Source organism: Meriones unguiculatus, chromosome X (genome assembly GCF_030254825.1).
Source record: "Meriones unguiculatus strain TT.TT164.6M chromosome X, Bangor_MerUng_6.1, whole genome shotgun sequence".
NCBI lineage: Eukaryota > Metazoa > Chordata > Mammalia > Rodentia > Muridae > Meriones > Meriones unguiculatus.
The window spans coordinates 137,547,168-137,567,434 of NC_083369.1; the positions used below are offsets into that span (position 1 = coordinate 137,547,168).

General features: G+C 41.4%; 1 protein-coding gene across 7 annotated transcripts in view; it reads right to left on the reverse strand.

Moving 5' to 3' along the window:
• The window catches only part of Ctps2 (CTP synthase 2), a 166,185-nt gene that overhangs the window by 32,166 nt on the left and 113,752 nt on the right, over window positions 1-20,267 (reverse strand). The window contains exons 18-19 of one of the 7 annotated variants that reach the window (XM_060374326.1): window positions 19,930-20,041; window positions 17,793-17,983 (exon numbers count right to left, since the gene is read on the reverse strand). The exons of 5 other annotated variants lie outside the window; for them this stretch is intronic. In XM_060374326.1, coding sequence (XP_060230309.1) covers window positions 19,972-20,041 — 70 coding nt within the window. In that variant the 3' untranslated portion in view covers window positions 17,793-17,983; window positions 19,930-19,971. Of the gene's footprint in view, window positions 1-17,792; window positions 17,984-19,929; window positions 20,042-20,267 lie in introns of those variants that run through there. One more of the 7 variants, XM_060374327.1, reaches the window with a different exon arrangement.

Below are 20,267 nucleotides of genomic sequence, written 5' to 3' on the forward strand. Positions count from 1 at the left end.
AGGAGGCATAGTCTCTCTATCAAACCAAAAGCTCAGTGCTATTGCTAGTCTTGCTAGCCAGCTTACTGTGGGGTTTCCCTGTATTTACTTTCCCAGGCTGGAATTACAGGCAAACCACCACACCAATCTGGCGTGACTCTCGGCAATGACCTCAAGTCCTCATGCTTGCTCGGCAAGTACATAACCACAACCACTAAGCCTTCTCCCCAGCACCCCTACCATTTCCCTTCTCTTTAGTGCTTCAGTCTCAGAAAACCCCTCTTGGCCCTGGTGAGTTGGCTCTGTTGGTTTTTGTTGTTGCTGTTGTTGTTGTTGTTGTTTTGTGGACCTCCTATCACTTCCTGGTCCTTTTCTTTTTCCTCCCACTATTCCCCAAGACTTCCTAAGCATAGCCCAATGTTTATCTGTGAGGCTCAGCATCTATTTTGAGTCACTGCTGGGTAGCACCTCTCAGAGGACAAGTGACTGGCTCCTGTCTGCAAGTTTAGCAGAGTATCATTCATAGTGTCAGGGGTTAGCATTCCCCTATAGGATGAATCTTTAGTTAGGCCAAGCACTGGTCGACCATTCCCTCAGTCTCTGCTTGATATGCTCTATCTTTATCCCTGTACATCTCCTAGGCAGGGTAAATTTTAGGTCAGACTTTTGGTGGATGGATTAGTGTTCCCCGCCCTTTACTAGAAGACTAGTCTAGTTAGAGGATGTCTTCTTCAGTCTCTATGGTCTCTGCTACTAGGACTCTCTGCTTGAATCCCCTCATAGCCTCCTAGGAGTCTACCCTGACTTAGGTCTCCAGCTCATCACAGAGATCTCCCTACTTTTCTCTACAGTCCTTCTGTCCTCTCACCCTTGCTCTCCTCAGGTCTAATCTCTACCCTCTTAACTCTGTGCCCCTTCTCCTATCTTGTTCCCCCTCTTCAGCCACTACCTCTGTCTATTCTATCTCCCCTTCCCAGTGAGACTGATGCATCCTCACTTGGGTCCTCCTCATTACTTATCTTCTTTGGGTCTGTGCCTCATAGTATGCTTCTTTTCAATTATATGACTAAAAACTATAAAACAAGTGAGTACATACTGTGTGTGTCTTTCTGGGTCTGGGTTACCTCACTTTTATTGAGCAGTACCAAGCATTTTTTGTAAACTATAAACATACATTTATTCACTTTGTATCCCAGCTGTAGTCCCTTCCCAATCCTGCCCTCCCTCCCTCTTCTCCTCCCATGCCCTTCCCAGGACTGGCTGCATCATCTTCCTCTGTGGCCTGGTAAGGCTAGCCTCCCGAGGGGGGGGGGGAGGTAAAGAGCCAGCCACTGAGTTCATGTCAGAGACAGTCCCTGTTCCCATTACTAGACAACCAACTTGGAAACTGAGCTTCCATGGACTACATCTGTGCAGGGGTTCTAGGTTATCTCCATGCATGGTCCTTGGTTGGAATATCAGTCTCAGAAAAGACCCCTGGGCCCAGAGTTTTTGGTTATGTTGCTCTCCTTGTGGAGCTCCTGTGCATCAATCATTTTTATACAGCCTTTGGACCAATGGGGAATCAACACAAGCTGTTGGGTAACCAACCATCCTATGGTTACCATGGGAAGATGCCAAGCCTGCTAGCACCTGAGGGAACTTCTGTGCAGATGGGGAAAGCAGCCTGTTCCAGGCCTATTCTGAGATTCTACTAGTTTGTAAAGATCCTCCATTTTGTGTCATGTGGATATGCCTGCCGACATGGGCATTTGTACTATAGAGCAGTATGGAAGTCTCCCTCACCTTCCACTGAGCCCCATTCAGGGGCAGCAGCACCCTCACACAAACACCTATAACTCCAGTGCCCTCTTCTGATCCCACAGGCATCCTTATGTGTATCACACACACACACACACACACACACATACACACACACACACATTTTTAAAACTATCTTCTCCCAACTATCTTGATGAATCAGAACTGAAACAATAAGAGAGCAGAGCACACCTTGACCAGGACTGCTGAAGCATGCAGACCTCTGTTCCTGCCATTTATCCCAAATCTTTCTCTACTAAACCTTAAACCTAAAGCTCATGTCAGAACCCTGGATGTAGACTTGGGGTCACTGCATGCCATGTCAGGACCCTGGATGTAGACTTGGGGTCACTGTATGCCTTTATTTCTTCCCAATGTGGTCACATTGAATAAATCTCATTACTTTGTTCCCCACAATCATTGGTCTGCCTCATCAGTGTCTTGATAGCCAAACTTAAACCTGTTGCGACTGACAGGAGCCAGCCCTTTGTCCTTAAAACTCCGGTAACAACTGTTTTCAGGATCTTTCCAATCCAGAAGCATTATCTGAGGTGGGCCACTGGGTCTCAGGAGTACCCTTGAAAAGAGTCTGGAATGTTAGCCAATGACTAGTGTTGTCAGTGCTCATAATCCAAAGACGCATCTGCTCTCCTCTTATTTACCCCTTAGGATCCAGTTAAGCACAGTATGAACAACTTCCCTCGTTAGACCAGGTCTTCTACATTGTCTTTGGTTGCAATAATTCAGACAGAGTCAAGCCTGTGACTGGCTGAATTAAGTATTGGCCCTTCCCCCATATACTTTCTTCTCCTCAGTGTTATTTTAGTTGTTTTTTTTTTTTTATTAATAGAGAGAAAAGACACTCTAATCTAGAATAAAAATGCTTGTTACACATAACAATAAGGGAAAAAAAATCATCTTTGCACAATCATCTTTGCTCTAGAAGAATCCAGAACAGCCTGATAATGTGAACTCTAGGGATGAGAGCCTCCTGAGTACAGAGGCTAAATTGATATTTTTCTGGAATCTTTCGATCTCATGTCATGGTTTTGTTGTTGTTTGTTTGCTTGTGTGCTTACTTAAGAAACCATTTTCACTATGTAAAGTGTTTTGTTTTTCTTGTGCTTAGATTCCATTTTAGACTTGTCAAATTTTTTTTCCCTTGGGAAGACAACACCCAGTGACACTACCATGAACAAATATGTAATGGATATGTCAGAAAAATAGAAAAACAGATCAGTGCATGTGTTATAGAGAGGGGTATAACTGAAGACGTGATGGTAGTGTCAGGTGATCGGGCTAAAGTCCACATGTTGTCATGCCCAGTAGGCCAGCAGGATGGTGTACAACAACCTGGAGCTTATAGAGATGCAGACTTAGCCCCCAAACCTGCTGCCTGGCCACAGGATTCCTCCCGGCTCTGGGTAATGACAGAGGGCCGAGATGAGCAAAAGTTCACTTTCTGAATTGGACCAACTTAAAGGACCACCATGATCTGTGATGTCATAGGAGACCATGTTGGTGTCTATGGTCCATGCTGCTACCCCAAGCCATGAAGAAGCCTGAGATCTATGAATGCAGTCTGATGCCTTGGCGATGTCCTCCCTTTGCTGCCTCAGTACCCATGCTGATATGAATAGCATGTGTAGCCACCTAAGGCCATGCAGAGACCTGTGGTCCCTGTATCCACTGAGGGCTGTGAGTGGGTCAGTGGTCCTGATATGGCCAGAGGCCTGTGTTGATGTGTGCAGCCTGTGTTACTCCCGAAGCCCATCTGATATCCATGGTCAGCTGCTGCCTAAAGTCATATGGATGTCCATGAGCGTGGGAGAGCTATCTATCTCTTCCCCTCTCTGACCATCTAAAGCTCTCCTCAGTTGGTGGCTTCTGATGTGGCTGCAAGCCAAGAAATAGTCATCCTCCTTTGGGGGCAGGGGCCTGGCCACTAGGAATTTCACCCACACTCCAGTGAGTATATGGACAACACAAAATGGACCTTTTTTTCTTTTTTCCCACTTTCTTCTTTTATTGGGAAAGGGTAGGAGGAAGTTATTGGTAGACAAAGAAGGATTAGGAGTTTAACACGATTAGGGGTGCATGATGTGAGATTCCCAAATAATCAACTTAAAAAAAAAAAAAAAAAAAAAACACTTTTCTTGGACTATGAAATCAGCAACTGACAAGCTTCTTCAAAGGACCAAGTGGTGAATATTTTATGCTTTTGGTCCCAACAACCATTCATTGCTCCCTTTTTAGCAAGAAAGTTGCTATAGACAAGATGGGTGTGGTTAAATGCAAACAAAACTACAAAACTATATCCTCTAAATATACTACATATCAAATGTTCTTTACTTTTCCTCTCCTTTCCCCCGCCTCTCCCTTATGCTCACTCTGTCCTTTGATGGAAATGGAACTCAGAGCCTCTCTATGCTAGGCAAGTGCTTGGCCACTGAGCCACATTCCCAGTCGTACTCCACCTCTTTTTTTTTTATTATTTGGGTGTGTGTGGGGTGATACTATTTCATGGAACTGTGAGATAATTTAGGAAGAAAATGCCCTAACCTCAAAACCTCAACCTGACAACCTGAATTTGATTCTTAGAATCCATAACTTTTGCTATGACATGTGTGCTCACATATGTATCATGCATGTACACATGTGCACACACCTGTATACACACACACAAATAATAAAGTTTTAAAATTAAAACAGTAAAGAAAGACAGAGCATCATATAGTACAGGCTGGCCTCTTACTTACTATGTAGCTGAGGCTGGCCTTGAACTCCAGATGCTCCTCCTCTACCTCCCAAGTTCTAGAGTTACATAGAAGCCAGATCGCTTTCCCACCCCACCCCCATTCCCCACCCCCACCCTTTCTAAAACATGTGTATGGATGTTTTGCCTACTTGTTTGTCTGTGTAACATATGTCTGCCTGATACCCAGACAATCCAGAAAAGGGCATCAAATTCTCTGGAACAAGAGTACAGATAGTTGTCAGCTGCTGCGTAGGTGCCAGGAATCAAACCTAGATCCTCTGGAAGGACAACCAGTGCTCTTAACCATCGAGCCATCTCTCCAGCCCCTACTTCTCCATTCTTAAACAGAATAAAACAAATCCCTACACCTGAGGTATGCTTAGGAAGGCCAGGAAAAGGAAAGCAAAGGCTGTTTCAGTACGGATGGTTCACTTGCCTAGCATGCTTACAGTTCAACACCTGCAACACCACAAAAATAAAACAAAACAAAACAAATAAAAGATAGCAGGGAGCAGAGGGAAAATATGAAACCCTTTTAGTCACTCATAAAAGCAAAAGAATTTCAAAAGTAGGAGGAAAACCTGTCTGTCAGTGTTGGCTCACACTTGCAATCCCCGCCTTTGAGAAACAGAGAGTTCAGGGCCAGTTCAAATCAAGAGTGAGGCTATGACTTAAACAAACAAAAAGGCCAACTTGGGCACATCTCAAAACGTGAAAAAATGAATATTTAAAACCTTAAAAACAATAATATCTTCTTATCTTTTTGTATAAATCATGGAGCCAGCAAAGACGCTACTTCTAACTTGGAAAATTGCTTGAGTTTTCTTTCATCCCAGGCCTTAAAACAATAGAGTCGTACAAATACTCTCTGGAACTGTGACTCCAGACACGTAGATTATACAAATTATATATTGCTCTTGCACCATTAAATTCTCTGCAAAAGCAACCATAGTGACAAATGGCCTCATCACCCTGGTCTGTGTTTGAGGTATCTCTAGCTCAGAGAGCCCCCTTGGGGACAGTGATGGTCAGCTTTTTAGACCACTGGCTCTAACCTCTAGGTTCTTAGATTTATCTTACACAACAGATGCTGTGGCCAACATACTCACTAAAAGCAGTCTCCCTGGAGGAAACAAACCAACACAGTATGTCCACTTAAAAAAAAGTTTTTGTTACAGGAAAAAGGTGAGGAGGAAAAAAGATAGACAGTCTAAACCATTAAGGCTTAAAAATTAGTTCCAGCTGGGCATGGTAACTCATTATCTCCAATCCCAGCATTTAGGAAGTGAGGCAGGAGGATAACCTTGAGTTTGAGGTCAGCCTAGACTACAGTGTGAGAAACTGTGAAAATACAAAAATAAATAGGTAGATAGATAGATAGATAGATAGATAGATAGATAGATAGGGGGGCAGACAGATAGACAGATAGACTTGGGAGGCAAAAGCAAGTCTTCTCTTAATTCCAGACCAGGCAAAGCTACATCGGAAGATCCTGACTGAAAAATAAATAAATAAATATAAAAAAAATTTTAAAGTCTATAATCAAATGCTATCAGATCGACTCTCTAGCTTCCCACTGGAAACTTCTCACTCTGAGAAGAATCAAGTGATGCTAAAGAGGCCATGGATATGGAAAATGGACCTGTCGCTCTGGAGAGACCAAACCGAATGGCATCTCTGGAACTTGTAAACATCTTTTGAAGATACCCACAGGCATGAGTCATAAAATCAAAAGCTGCTTCACATAGGATCCAGTGCACTAAAGATCCTTGGCAAAGCGGCTGTACTTGGCATAGTGAGTATTTTTTTTATTTTAATTTGAATGCTTTATTGATATGTTTCTGATGTGTGTATATATATCATTAATCTCTTTGGATCAAAAAGGTTTTTTTTTTTTCAATGCAGTTTATTCAGGAACATTGAACAATCCTCGGACCCCGGGGAAAGCCAGCCCACAGCTTAAATAGCCTCTGGGTAGCCAACCCAGGCGTGCCACGGGGGCAATGCAGATAGGTCCACATACATGGAAGCAAGCCAGATCCTCGGCCTTAGCCAAATGTGGAGTTGTTCGTGACAGAGAGCACTCACCATCAGGAAGGTGGAAGGCGGAAACCAGCTCCATCTTTAAGGCATAGCATTCCGCAGCTCTCTACAGTTCCCCCTTTTTGTTTTAGACGCATCAGGCAAGAGTAGAGGTCTGATCTCTGATATTAGAAATAAATTGGGACTTTGTACAGATGTTCATTTAGGTGTCATCCACCCAAAGAGCATCAGACCCGTCTGATACCTTTTTCTCAGAGGCGGGACCTGGGGCATCAACCCGCATGCAATCAGACATGCTCTTCTCTGGGTCCAAAGCGGCTGACCCTGAGTGCAGTGCTTAGCCTCGCATCCTGAGCATATCATTTTAGCTTTTTATGGTATCCAACCATGCTTGGGGAGAATGTCCTGCTTCAATGGCTGTAAAGGCCTGAATGATCATGGCTGCATCACACTGTTGTGAGACTCTAATCTTGCATATATACCACAGGCAAACCAAGGAGACCAACACCAGAAGGCCTGCTAACACTCCCATGCCCGCCCATTCCTCCATAGTGAGTATTTTAAGCTGCAGAAATATCTTTTCGGCTTTCCCTTTTCCTCCATCTCCAAAGGCAGATCAAAATACCCAGGTAAAATGTTCTAACATTCCCCTAGCAGGTCATGAAGTCGTCAAATGAGAGATGCCCTCCTTAGGTACCAATCAAGTAAAAGCTATTTCTTGTACCTCATCTTCTGATCTTTTCCCTAATCTCATCCCTTATCCCTCCGATGCTGATCTAAAGGGACTTCTGTAATACTCACTCCTCTCCTTAGGTTCTAGGCTTAGCGTCTAGGAAGGGACTTGCAGAAATGTAAAGTCTGTATGAAAAGAAATGATGGAATTGCCCCTTGGAGGCAGACTCATTCTGAGGAGGAAGAAGAGACACGGAGGCAGGAGCTGGAGAGGAAGACCCCTTCCCCGCATTTGGATTTCTTGTTCATTTTCCCACTGTACCACCTTTTACTCCTGCACCCAAGCCCCCCCACCAACACACACACACACACAAACACACTGCTCCCAACTCATACAAATGAATATTTGAGACAGAAAAGTCTCCCTATTTTCCTCAGGGATGAATTTGAACAAATCTATTTCCATCCAATAATCTCTGTAACCTGGGTCACAGCAGGCTATAGGAACTTTAAGATTCTGGTAAAACCTATACTATAGTGGAGCCAGCCACTACTAAGACAGTATATGATTTACCTAAATATATATATGGAATATATATGGAATATATATATCCCATTACTTCATTAGATCTGATATACTCGACATTGTTTCATTTCTTTGTTTTTTGTTTGTTTGTTTTGTGGGTTGTTTTTTTTTTTTTTTTTTTTTTTTTTTTTTTTTAGTGAGGGTCCCATGAAATACAAAATTCATATTAAATAAATGGGGTTTCCCCTTGTGAAACTGTCTTTTGTTACAGGAACCTCAGTCATGTCCCTAACACATACAAAGGGAAAAAAAATTATCCCCTTCATGTCTGAGTCTCTCACCTCACTAGTGCACCATCTATGGCTTGCAGAAGCTCAGCCCTCAGGGAAGTACTAGTGAGTGCCAGTACTTGCTAATGGCCTAACAGAATAAATGCACAACTTTTGTTTTTATCTCAACTAAATAGAAAGTTCAAATAAAAATTACAGCTGCAAAAGTGACCACTAAGATTGGAGCTATCAGTTTTGTTTTTATTTTTTTGTCTGTTTGTTTTTTCAAGACAGGGTTTCTCTGTGTAGCCTTGGCTGTCCTGGACTCACCTTTGTAAACCAGGCTGGACTCAAACTCACAGAGATCCTCCTGCTTCTGCCTCTGGGAGTACTGGATTACAAGTATGTACCACCACGCTCAGGTGAGCTTTCAGTTTTTAAAGGGAGGTGGGAGGTCTTGGAGAGATGGCTCAGTGATTAACAGCACTTGCTGCTCTTGCAGAAGACTTGAGTTCAGTCCCCAGCATCCTCATTAGGTAGCTCACTACCATGTAGGACTCCAGCTCCAGGGGATCTGACAGTGAGTGGACACTTTTAGGTGCTTTGTATGTGGAGGGGGGGAGGCTGAAAAAAATATGCCTTAGTCTTATCTTTGTACCTTCTGATTAGAAGGGGGATAAGATAGGCTAGGTATAACCCATTCCTAGATAGGCACCACTTGTTGCTATGTTCAGAGTCAAGCAGGAATCTGGCTAAAAGTAGTAGAGATAGATGCAAAAGGAAGACAAAGAGGCCAGGTTTTCATCATGCTTTTACTTGCATTGTGGGCCTAAGTGAGGAGTCAGAGCATTTTTTAAAAAGCATCTTCTAAATACTTGTAGAACCTTGTTAGGTTTCAGAGAAGAGCAGCCGCATAGTGGGTTCGTTGCACTGTGAGTTTGTTTGGAAAACGAGCAGACACAAATTACCCTTCCATGATGAGCTTTATTAAAAGAAAGGGCGTCATGTCATCAGGTTTGCCAGCAGGTGCCTTTACCCACTGAGCCTTCTTGGTCTCTCTGGAAATTAGTAAGTGAATTGTTAGATTTAGAAAGACAAGCATTACATTCTCCTTCATTTTTGGATCTTATCCTTTATACATAAAACCGGATATACTTACATCACACGTAAGTAAAAGGAAATCTGTAAGCCAGATAAACCCTTTCCTCCCAAAGTTCCTTTGGTCAGTGTTTTATCACAGTGAAAGGAAGTAAACTAGGACAATAACAGTCACTCCGGTATTTGTTCTGTTCTCTGCTATATTACAAGTTCAGAAGGAGTCTCCTAACACACACGCACGCACACAAACACACACACAACCATGTGGCAACAACAGAGAAGTTGGTTGTTTTTCAAGTGCCCTTCCTTCTAGTGCTATTTACTGCCTCATTAGTCCCAGAAAAAGCACTCAGTTGTTAGTGACTTGAGAAATCAGGATCATTAAAACTGAAAATGTCCATTTAAACCAGCCTACCCCTTTGTGATGTTAGTGTCCCCTTTGTGAGTACATTCTTCTTTCTCAGGTAGGCCTATTACAGCTTTTAAACTGGGCTTTTCATTCAGAGCCTCTAGTGGTCTTATTGCTATAATTTTCACAAGTGGAACAATTTGATTTTTTTATTACAAAAATTTGTTTCCATTTTGCATATATTGGGTAGCTGAGATTTCTGTAACATTTTACAAAATAATGATGTGACACCTTAAGAATTTAAAAGAAAATGCTTAAAAGGCAAAAATCAAGAACCACCACAAAAGTAAGAGGTTTAAAATATTTAAATTATTATGTGAGAGGCTGGAGAGTTGGCTCAACTGTTAAGAGCACTTGCTGTGATGAACCAGCTTGCCTCCATCTTAGGCTTCAAAACCATCTTATAGTAAACACAAACTAGGTTCATTCCTGTTTATGACTAAAACTGTAACCTTAACTACAAATAATTCTGCATTACCTGTTCCAGGAAACTACAACCATGTCTTTGTTTCAAAAAGTCAATAACTATCTTGCAACTCTACCTTTATTTCAAATGGTTTGTTATGATTACCTTGTTATGGCTACCTGTTGTTATGACTATCTTGTTATGCCCACCTTACAACCATGTCTTTGTTTTAGGAGGTCATTAGGACTAAGTTGTCATGTTTATGTTCTGCTCCTGTAGTCTTGCCTATTTTGCCCACCAAATTCCCCATTGGAAACCTCCTATCCCCAAGCTATAAAAACCTTGTCTTTCTCAAATCCAAGGCTGACCTTCTGAATCCCAACTTATGAGGAGGCATCCTGTGTACACAAATTTAAAAATAAGCTTTATTTTATTAATTATTTGAAGTAATTAATTTGGCCATGTTGATTTAGGTCAATGGTCTTTTCAATCCTACCTCTGGGATTACCAGCTCCTCTTACAGAGAACCTGGATTCAGATCTCAGCATTCATATGGTGGGTCTCAACCACACAAGCAACCGAATGCACATACATGCAGTCAAAACACTTGCACACATTAATTAAAAATAAACAAGCCTTAACTAAAATTATAAATAAAATTAGCATATGAATGCTTTAATATGAAAAACTAAGTTCTCTGAAGTTCCCAGAGAAAACCATACCTACAATAGTTGTGAAGAAACTGGAATATTGCAGGTCAACAGCCAAATTATCTTGGGATATTTTAAGTCCCTATAGTCATTCATTGCCTACTTCTGTGTGTGACCTAACATACTTTTGACTATTAAGTAAATCCATTTGGAATGTACAAGCAGAACACTAGCTTCCGCCAGTCTCAAAGCTAAGAATGTCATCAGTCCTATAGCAGACAATGTCCCTGCTTTTATGAAACCTTCCTACCTGATGTTTCCACCTGTGTATTGGGAAAGTATCTTATTTTCTTTGTTCTGTTGCTATAAGAACTCCATGAAACAGTTATTACATTGGAACACGGTATTTGTGGTGACTTAAATTTGTGTTCTTGGGCTATGGTCACTGATATTTGGCTCTAGAATAAATTGTTTTCTCCTTCGAGATACAAACTGTGTTTTTATACATTTATGAGCACTCAGGCCTGGAATAGGGCAGGTAATGGAGGTACACATCTAGACTGTTATTTCATTTATATATATTTATATATTTCATTTATGTGGTGGGTGGGTGTGCACATGTGTGTGCGTGTGTGTGCATGTGTGTGTGTGTGTGTACCACATGGATGCCAAAAGAAGTTAACTGGATCCCCTAGAGCTAAACTTACAGGCATCTGCAAGCTGCTCAATACAGATGCTGGGACCTGAACTTGAGTCATCTGGAAGAAGAGCAAGCACTCTTAACTACTCAGCCATCCCTCCAGTGCTATAGATTCTGTTTTTAAATGGGATTGCTAGTTTGTTCACTGATTTTTTTAAATTATTTTTTACTTTTAAAAATTATTGTATCAATAGCTCAGAAGTTTAGAGCACTTGTTGCTCTTCCAGAGGACCCAGATTCAATTCCCAGCATGGACACGGTGGATTCTAACAATCGGTAACTCCGGTTCCAGACTATCTGCTATTCTCTTTCGGTCTCAGCGGGCACAAGGTACACATGTGATGCACATACAGACATGCAGGAAAAACATTCATACAGGAAATTTTTTAATCTCAAAAAAATTGATCATAAAAATATGATCAATTGAATTAAAGCATTACTGATTCTTTGTCAAAAGTTTAAGATAGAATATACCACAAGCAATCCTACACCTAAGTCAATCCCCTGAACTAGAATGATATTCACAACAAATATTTGCACATGATGAGTCACAGTAACACTATTCAAAATACGCCAAAGGTGGAAACTAGCCAAAGGTCCATCAACAGTAAATAAATTATGGTACATATATACAACCGAATTTTATTGAGCCATAAAAGGGAATACTACAATTTGGGTAAGCCTTGACAAGGTTAAGGTCAATAAAAGAAACAAGACACGAAAGGTCACATACACCATACAATTTCACTTTTATAAACTATTAGAGTAGGAAAAAATATAAAAAGGGAGGACTGGTGGCTGCTGAAGAGCTAATGACCAATTTTTTTAAGCCTTAGGTGGGCTGAGAACCTCTGAACTGGAAAGCTGACTTGAGACTGAAAACCTTTGAGGGCTGTTGGAACCAGACTCTCCTGAAAAGAGGCTCAGGTACCAACCTCTCTGCTATCTAGCCCCTTGAGACTGCAGGAGAGCTGACCTGCAGGTGGAATCTTCCATGCTGAAATTCCTCTTTTCTGCCCTATAAAATCCCCAGCCCTTCTGTGCCATGTGTAAAATGTCTACTCCTAAGGAGAGACTGGTATCCTTCAGTTGTTCTGGTTAAAGAACAATTCTGCTTGTGCAGAGGTTGGTATGCGCTTTCTTTTATTTCCAAGTCACCTCCATCAATCCTGATCTAATATTCAGTGCCAAAACCTCACAAGTTTTGAGGTCCCACACCCCTACCTTTCTCTCCCTGGGTTACATTTTCTTGGTCCCCTTACTAATCTCTCAATGCTGTCCCATTAAGAACATTGTAGTTGAGGGAGCTTAGTACAGCTTAACAGCCCAATCATGACTTGAAACCTCTGGGTTTGGGGTATGCTGTGTAAACTCAGTTTGGGTCCTTTGCCTCATCTGCTTTTCTCTCTTGCTCTCTCACCTTGATCCTCTGACTTCTGAGGCAGAGGTCAACTACAGACCATTAAACACGCACACCCCAGTCCACAGGCACTCTAGACTGACACCTTTATCCATACCCTTGGGGTATAGTGAGAATTCTGTAATTTCAGTCTCTTTAAAAAACACAGAAAATTATAAAAATGTAGAGATGTGGGGCTGTTTCAGACTGTCCACAGCAGCTGACTATGATTTGCCTTGTGCTCTAGAAGAGGCCTGTTTTTGCCAGCTGCAGACAGTTTCTGTAAGTGTGTGACATTTGGAATTCTGGGAATGCTAGCGCCCCAGTGGGTGGGGTGGTGGGTTTTAGTCATTTCGGGAGATCGGTTGTGGTTTGTTAGTAGCTGTCAGAGAAGAAATGAAAAGAAATTAAATTCAAGGACTCTAGTTTAGGAATTTTCCTAATTCCTCTCTCCCCTCTATCCTTTCTCTCCTAAATAGTGTTAGGGGGTGAAACCAGAGGGAATAAAGGGTGGGAAAAAGAAGAAACCACAAAGTAGCAAAGGTAAGCTACACAAGGTTCCTCTGGCTTTGCCCGCCAGGTCACTGGAACTTGGGGGGGTGCCAATTCCAGCCCCATGTCACTCATTTCTAGCCACTTTCTGGTTGTAGGTGAAAACTTATCAGGAAGAGCCTCATGAGCCCTTACCTAAAACAGGGTCCAAGATCTCCATTCCTATACTTTTGTCTTGTCTTTAAACCCCAAGGCATTAGTATGCCTGTAGCCTGAGGTTTAGACCCAATATAAACTGGCTAACACTTTAAGCTTTCAAATCCTCACCAATTTAAATAACTTCATAAAATGGAATGAAAAGAGATCTAAAGTCCCCAACTGCAAGTCTCTTTTCTATCTCTACCTCAGTCCTTTTTTTATTCCTCCATTTCAGCTCAGACTCCTAAACCTAATTTTCTAAACACTCTCAGATGCTTATCTTATGCTTCCCTAGCAAAGCATCTTAAACTGTTAGTAAATTGTCCTATGCTATTTAAGTTCAGTGAGAAGCTGACTCTTCTCTACCTTCTCTGAAGGAAGTTAATTTATTCTTCCCACACCAGACTCAAAGTCCTCTAAACTCCTGCCCTGGGTCAAACTGGCCGCATGACTCTGTGGCTGGGAAAAAGAGCGAAACAGTCCAACCCTCCCCGCTTCCATAACTGGCTGCTAACTTTCCTTAGAATGTTCTTTCCAAAGCACCTTTAATTCTCCTGTCTTCTGAACCTCTGAGAGAAACCTCATGCCCTCATGCGGTGATTCTGGCTACTCCATAAGCTAGCTACTTACAGACTCAACTATTTTGAGCTAAGATCATGAAATTCTTTGTCCCATTTCTTTATTTTACTATATTGGGCCTACCTGCCTAAGCCATAGGTACCATAACCCACCTAACTACTGTCTTTTAAAGAAAAGGGTGTAATGATCTACATTTGGTCTTTGAAATGGTGGATTCCACAGGTACTTGGAATACCCCTGGGGGCTGGGCTGAGTTCACCTTGAGCAGAAAGCAATCATGTGGTTTGCTTCCATCCTGCCTGATGACCTCATCAAGACTGAGGAAATGGTGTAACATGGCCACCATCCTTGTTTATATCATAAAGGTAAATAGGATGTTCACCACCATCCTGGTTAATGTTGCCATATGGTACAAGTCAAAGTGACAGCACCCATAAAACTTCATGATCCCAATGAACCTCTGACAATTGCTGCATTCCTTTACATTAGACTAAGGAAAAATATCAAATGCCAAGTTGTTATTTTGTAATTTTAAATTTTGTTTTAATTTTGATATGGTTTTACACAATACATTTACAGGCTTCTAAAGAGGACATAAAAGTTTTCCCAGCCACATGACTCTTACACTGGCACACTAACAAAGGAGCTAAAAAACTGAGATTCACAGGTCCCAACAGAGACTCAAATGATAAGTTGCCAAGTGCGAGGCAAGGTACTGTCAGTGAAGAGCTGATTTGGTAGGCTCTACTGGGTCTTGATATTTCTGCTGGGTATCTCCAGGCCCATTTTCTTTTAACTAAGATAAAACGTTGTCATCAAACGACTGTTGTATGTTCTGGATCTTTGCCATCAGTTAAGTTTATTGAGGCCCCTTAGATGGATCCTCATCTGAGGCACTTTAATGGCTGCTCTTCCTACATCACCCTTTTTGTCAGCTCTCCTCAGTCGAGATCTGTGCTCCTAACCCCCTAAAAGCAGTTTGTGTGACCTCTGAAAAGGGGACTAATGAGGCATCCAACTTATCCATCCCTCTTCTTGCCACACTGGGCACTTTTTTCAGGACTAAGAACTAAAACAGCTAGCCTGAAGGCTTCTTTACATCAATTAACCTGTCTCACCAGCTCTCAGACCTGAGATTTCAGATCATCTTAACAGCCTTCAGGACTAACTCAATTCTTTGGCTGCTTCAAAATTAAAGAGGACTATATATCCTGAATACTGCTGAAGATGGAATTTGCATCCTACTCCAGGAACAATGCTGTTTCTGTAGCAACAAACTGAAGCTGCTAAGAGGATAGAGGATGGGGCTCAAAGGCACAGGGACCAGAAAAGATTCAATGACAAGTATGCTGGTTAGTTTTATATCAACTTCACATAAGCTAGAGTCATCTAAGAGCAGGGAACTTCAACTGAAAAAAAAAAAAATGCTTCCATAAGATGAGGTTGTAAGGCACTTTCTTAATTAGTGATTGATGGAGGAGTGCCCAGCCCATTGTGCATGGTGTCACCCCTGGGCTAGTGGTCCTGGCCTCTGTAAGAAAGTAAGCTGAGCAAGCCATGAGGAGCAAGTCAGTAAGGAACAATCTTTCATGGCCTCTGCATCAGCTCCTGCCTCCAGGTACCCAGTTGAGTTTCTACCTTGGCTTGCCTCAATGGACTGTGACTCAGTATATAAGCTAAATAAAGCCTTCCTAAGCTCTTTTTGATCATGGTAGTTCATCATAGCAGTACTGACCCTAACTAAGACAACAAACCTCCTACTGTGAAGGGGATTTTAGTTACTTCCCACTCTGGATCCTTGCCTTGATCATTTCTTCCCTCCTAATTCTAATTATTCTCATAGTTATGTTTTACCCTGTCTTTTAAACATTATACAGATGTTCCTCCTGGATTAAATCACAGCCATTACTAGGTTAACATTGAGACAAATAGCTACCTTGGCTAAGACCTCCTACTGGATCCCCAAGTCTGAGGTCTCATCTTAATCACTATACCCCCTTATTCCCACCCCATCTAATTAATTGCTTTCCAAGGGTCCTCTAGGAGTGTTTGAAGGAAACCACAAAATCCACCGAAGACAATAAAGGTAAAACTCCTTCTGCTACATAAAAACAACCTTACCTATGCCCCCTTAGATCCTGGAGACAGCACTTATCCCACTGCCCCACCCTACCCCATCTCTGCATTGTCCCTGTCTTGCAGGAAATAGCCAGTGAGAGAATGTGTCAGCTCCCTACTTCTAATCAGTCCTCAAGGTCTAGAATGAAGGGCTAATGACCTAAAGAAGCCTTAGGTGGGCTGAGAACCTCTGGACTGGAAAGGTGACTTGAGACTGATAACCTCTGTGGGCTGTTGGAACCAGACTCTCCTGATAAGAGGCTGAGCATACCAACCTCTCTGCTATCTACCCCCTTGAGACTGCAGGAGAGCTGACCTGCAGATGGAATCTTCCATGCTGAAAGTCCTCTTTTTTGCCCTATATGAATAAATTGTAAGAAATGATAATAATAATAATAATAATAATAATAATAATAATAAATGAATAACTCCCCAGCCCTTCTGTGCTACGTGTACAGTGTCTACTCCCCAAGAGAAACTGGCATCCTTCAGTTGTTCTGGTTAAAGGACAATTCTGCTTGTGTAGAGGTTGGTCTGGGCTTTCTTTTATTTCCAAGTTGCCTTAATCAATCTGGTTCTAACAGTTACCAATGGGCGAGGACAGAGAGGAATGCCTCTGGAGTGGCTACTAACGGGAACAGGGAGTAACTAAATAAAACTGATAGTTGTACATTATCAATAAATGCCAGTGTACAATTCTCTTTAAAAATAGTTATTTTTGCTATTTAAAAAATGTGATGTGCAGGTCTTTAACTCCAGCAAAGGCAAAGGCAGGCGGATCTTTGTGAGTCTGAGGCCAGCCTAGTATATGGAGGAAGTTCCAGGACAGCAAGGGCTATGTAGAGAAACTCTGTCTCAAAACAAGTAAACACACAAATGATAATCTTGAGCAGAGCAGAACAGCTCATACCTCTATAATCCTAACACTTGGGAGGCTGAGGCCAGAGGATGGATCACAGTGAGTCAAGACTACAGTGAGCTACACAGTAAGTTCCAAGTCAGCTAGGACTACAGTGTGAGATGGCCTCAAAAAGAAGAAAGTGGTCACAAAAAAGCCAAAAAACAAAAAAAAGGCATGAAAATAAAAGGGGGACTTATTTGAGAACAGTTTTGGTGAGAATGGGATAAGAGAATGTAATAAACGGTAAAAACGACCAAAATACACTCTATATATGTATGAAGTTGTCAAAAGAATAGTAAAAAATACTGTTAATCAAAAAAGAAAATGATTATCGGTTTTGTTTGGTTTGTTTTAACACTTTTTTAGTGTGTATGTGTCTGTGTGTGCACAGTCTGGAGTCAGAAGACAACCTGTGGGAGTCTGTTTGCTCCAATCCACTATGTGGGTTGAAGAGATGGAGCTAGGCCCTAGTGATCCTGATTTCTGAGTTTTCAGATCCCTTATATTTTATATCAAAGAACATAAATTTACTCAAAACCCCAAGGCTTGTACCTGCTACATTTCACTTTTTACTGGAAATAAACAGAATAAGAAAGTGAAATAATCTTAACTCCCAAATTAATCTACAGTTCATATCCAGGTAAGAGAATAGGTCCTTTTAAACTAAATGGTTATAGCACATACCTGCCACCTTCCCCAAAAAATATTGGGAGGGAAAAGTTATCCCAGTTCCTGCTTACCACTGTGACTGCACTATGTTCTGCACGAGACACAAAAACACTTTCTGCCCCAGGATTGATGCTGAGTAACTTTTATTAACTATAGAAACTTGTGAACACCACAGGCTGCCTCTGGATCCCTTTGGTTTTGTTTCTTAAAGTAAATATTTTCGGATTCCCTTTGTATCTTCATAGCCCATGTCAAGGGAACACAGTGATGGTTTCTTCAGATAATTCTTTCATCTTAAGTATAATTACTTCAGAGGCCTTTAAAAAAAAGGTAAGCATAAGTTAAATCAAAAAATGAATAATGTGCACCTTCAAAATCATCCCTGTTAACCTTTATAGCATTTTAGTTTGTTCATGAAGGTCCTCATCTATGTGGTTGCCCCATTTATGACACACAGTAGTCTCCTCAGATAAAGAGAAAAATATGCAGAGAGCTCATAACAGAGTGATACAACTCTTTGTGGGTTTTTTGTTTGTTTGTTTGTTTGTTTTGTTTTGTTTGGTCACTGTTTTGCAATTCTGGGAATTGAACTTGGGTCCCAGGCAAGCCAGCCAAGCATTCTATACTGAGCAAGAGCCCCAGTTGAACAGAGCAATGAACTCTAGACACATTGTCCAAAAGCTGCTATTCTATCTAAATACTACCATATTCAACTCAAGGCCTGCCACAAACTCTAGAGTGGTCCCAAGTAACATCTGTCTTCAAGAATAAACTTAATAACACTATCCACGATGCTGTCTTCTCTTAGTATATAAAATATAGATAGTAACAGAGGAAATAAGCTGCCTTTGGATGCCAATTCTATCTCTAGCCTCTTTTTTACAAAGAAACAATACTACCTTTTAGTTTTTATTCTTTAGATTTATATTATGTATATGAATGTTTTGCCTGCATGTATGTATGCATAGCACATGTGTGCCTGGTTTTCTCAGCGGTCAGAAGAGAGCATCAGATCCTCTGGAACTATAGTCACAGATCATTATAAACAGCAATGTGGGTGCTGGGAACTGAACTCAGGCCACCTGTAAGATCCACAAGTATTGACCCATCTCTCTAGTTCCAATACTAGTTTATTTTATACAAAGCAAAGGAAATTTGCTCATTTAAAAAAAACTTTTTAAGGATTTATTTTATTGTATGTGATGAATGTTTGCCTATATGTATATTTGTGCACCATGTACATGCCTAGTACTCACAAAGGCCATAAAGCATCAGAAGGCCTGGAACTAGGGTTGTGGATAGTCTTGAGCCACCATTCAAGTTCTGGGAATCAAACCTGGGTCCTCCAGCCAGTGCTTTAAGCCACTGAACCATCTCTCCAGCTCCCTATTTTGTTTTTAAATTTTATTTTTTACTAATATGTATTTGTATAAATGGTGTGTGTGTGTGTGTGAGAGAGAGAGAGAGAGAGAGAGAGAGAGAGAGAGAGAGAGAGAGAAATTGTGCCCCTGCATACATGTGAAGGTCAGAGAACAAATTCCAGCAACCAGTTCTATATTTCCAATATTGGGACCTAAGGACTGAATTCAAGTCAGCAGGCTTACACAGCAAACTGCTTTTACCTGCAAAACCATCTCACTGGCCCAAAGGCATCATTTAAAAAAGAAAAATTAAAAAGCATAAAAATCAGTGGTTTTCATTATGATTTGGCCTTTTCATACATGGATAACTACAATTTATTCAGCAAGTAGGTTTGGGTGTTTTGCTTTCTTTTGTTTTGTTTTGAAGGTAGAGTCTTATATAGCCCAGCCTGAACTTAAAAGTCACTGAGTACCTGAGAGTGACTTTGAACTGCACTGCCTAAATGTTAGCATTATAGACATGTAACATATACACAATTATCAAGTAACTTTTGTAAATAAAGTTGTACTGGCACAAAACTGTGTCCACCCATTTTTGTATTGCCTATGGCTGCTTTCTCACAGGCCAGTAAGCATAAAATACTATATGGCATTCCAATTTTTTTCTAGTCAACTTCCAACATAGACTATTACAATTCTGACTAGTAATTTATAGGTACTGATACACTCATTCCTGGCCTCAGATGTATTCCCTTTCTCCCAAATACTGTCTCATGACAGCACCAAGGCTAAGTCTGGGCTGAGAATGACCCTTTGAACCAAGTCCTGTAATGCTCCCCATCTCTACCAAGATGCCAGCTTCCTGTAAGACAAACAAATGATCCACCAAAATGCCTTCTTACCCTCGTAGGTGGCCACTGTTATTCCTGAGGCAAGAAAGAACTTCAGTTGATTTCCAGTTCAGCAAACTTTGCATCTGAAAAGCTGTCATCGCTGATATCACTGTCTAGATCACTAGATTAACAGAGAAAAGTCACTCAGCAAGATGGTAAAAAAAATGTCACAAGTGGCCTGGTAAGGCTGCTCCCCCCTCAGGTGGAGGTTATCAAAGAGCAGGCCAATCAGTTCCTGTCAGAGACAGTCCCTGTCCCCATTACTATGGAACCCACTTGGACACTGAACTGCCATGGGCTACATCTGTGCAGGGGTTCTAGGTTATCTCCATGAGTGGTCCTTGGTT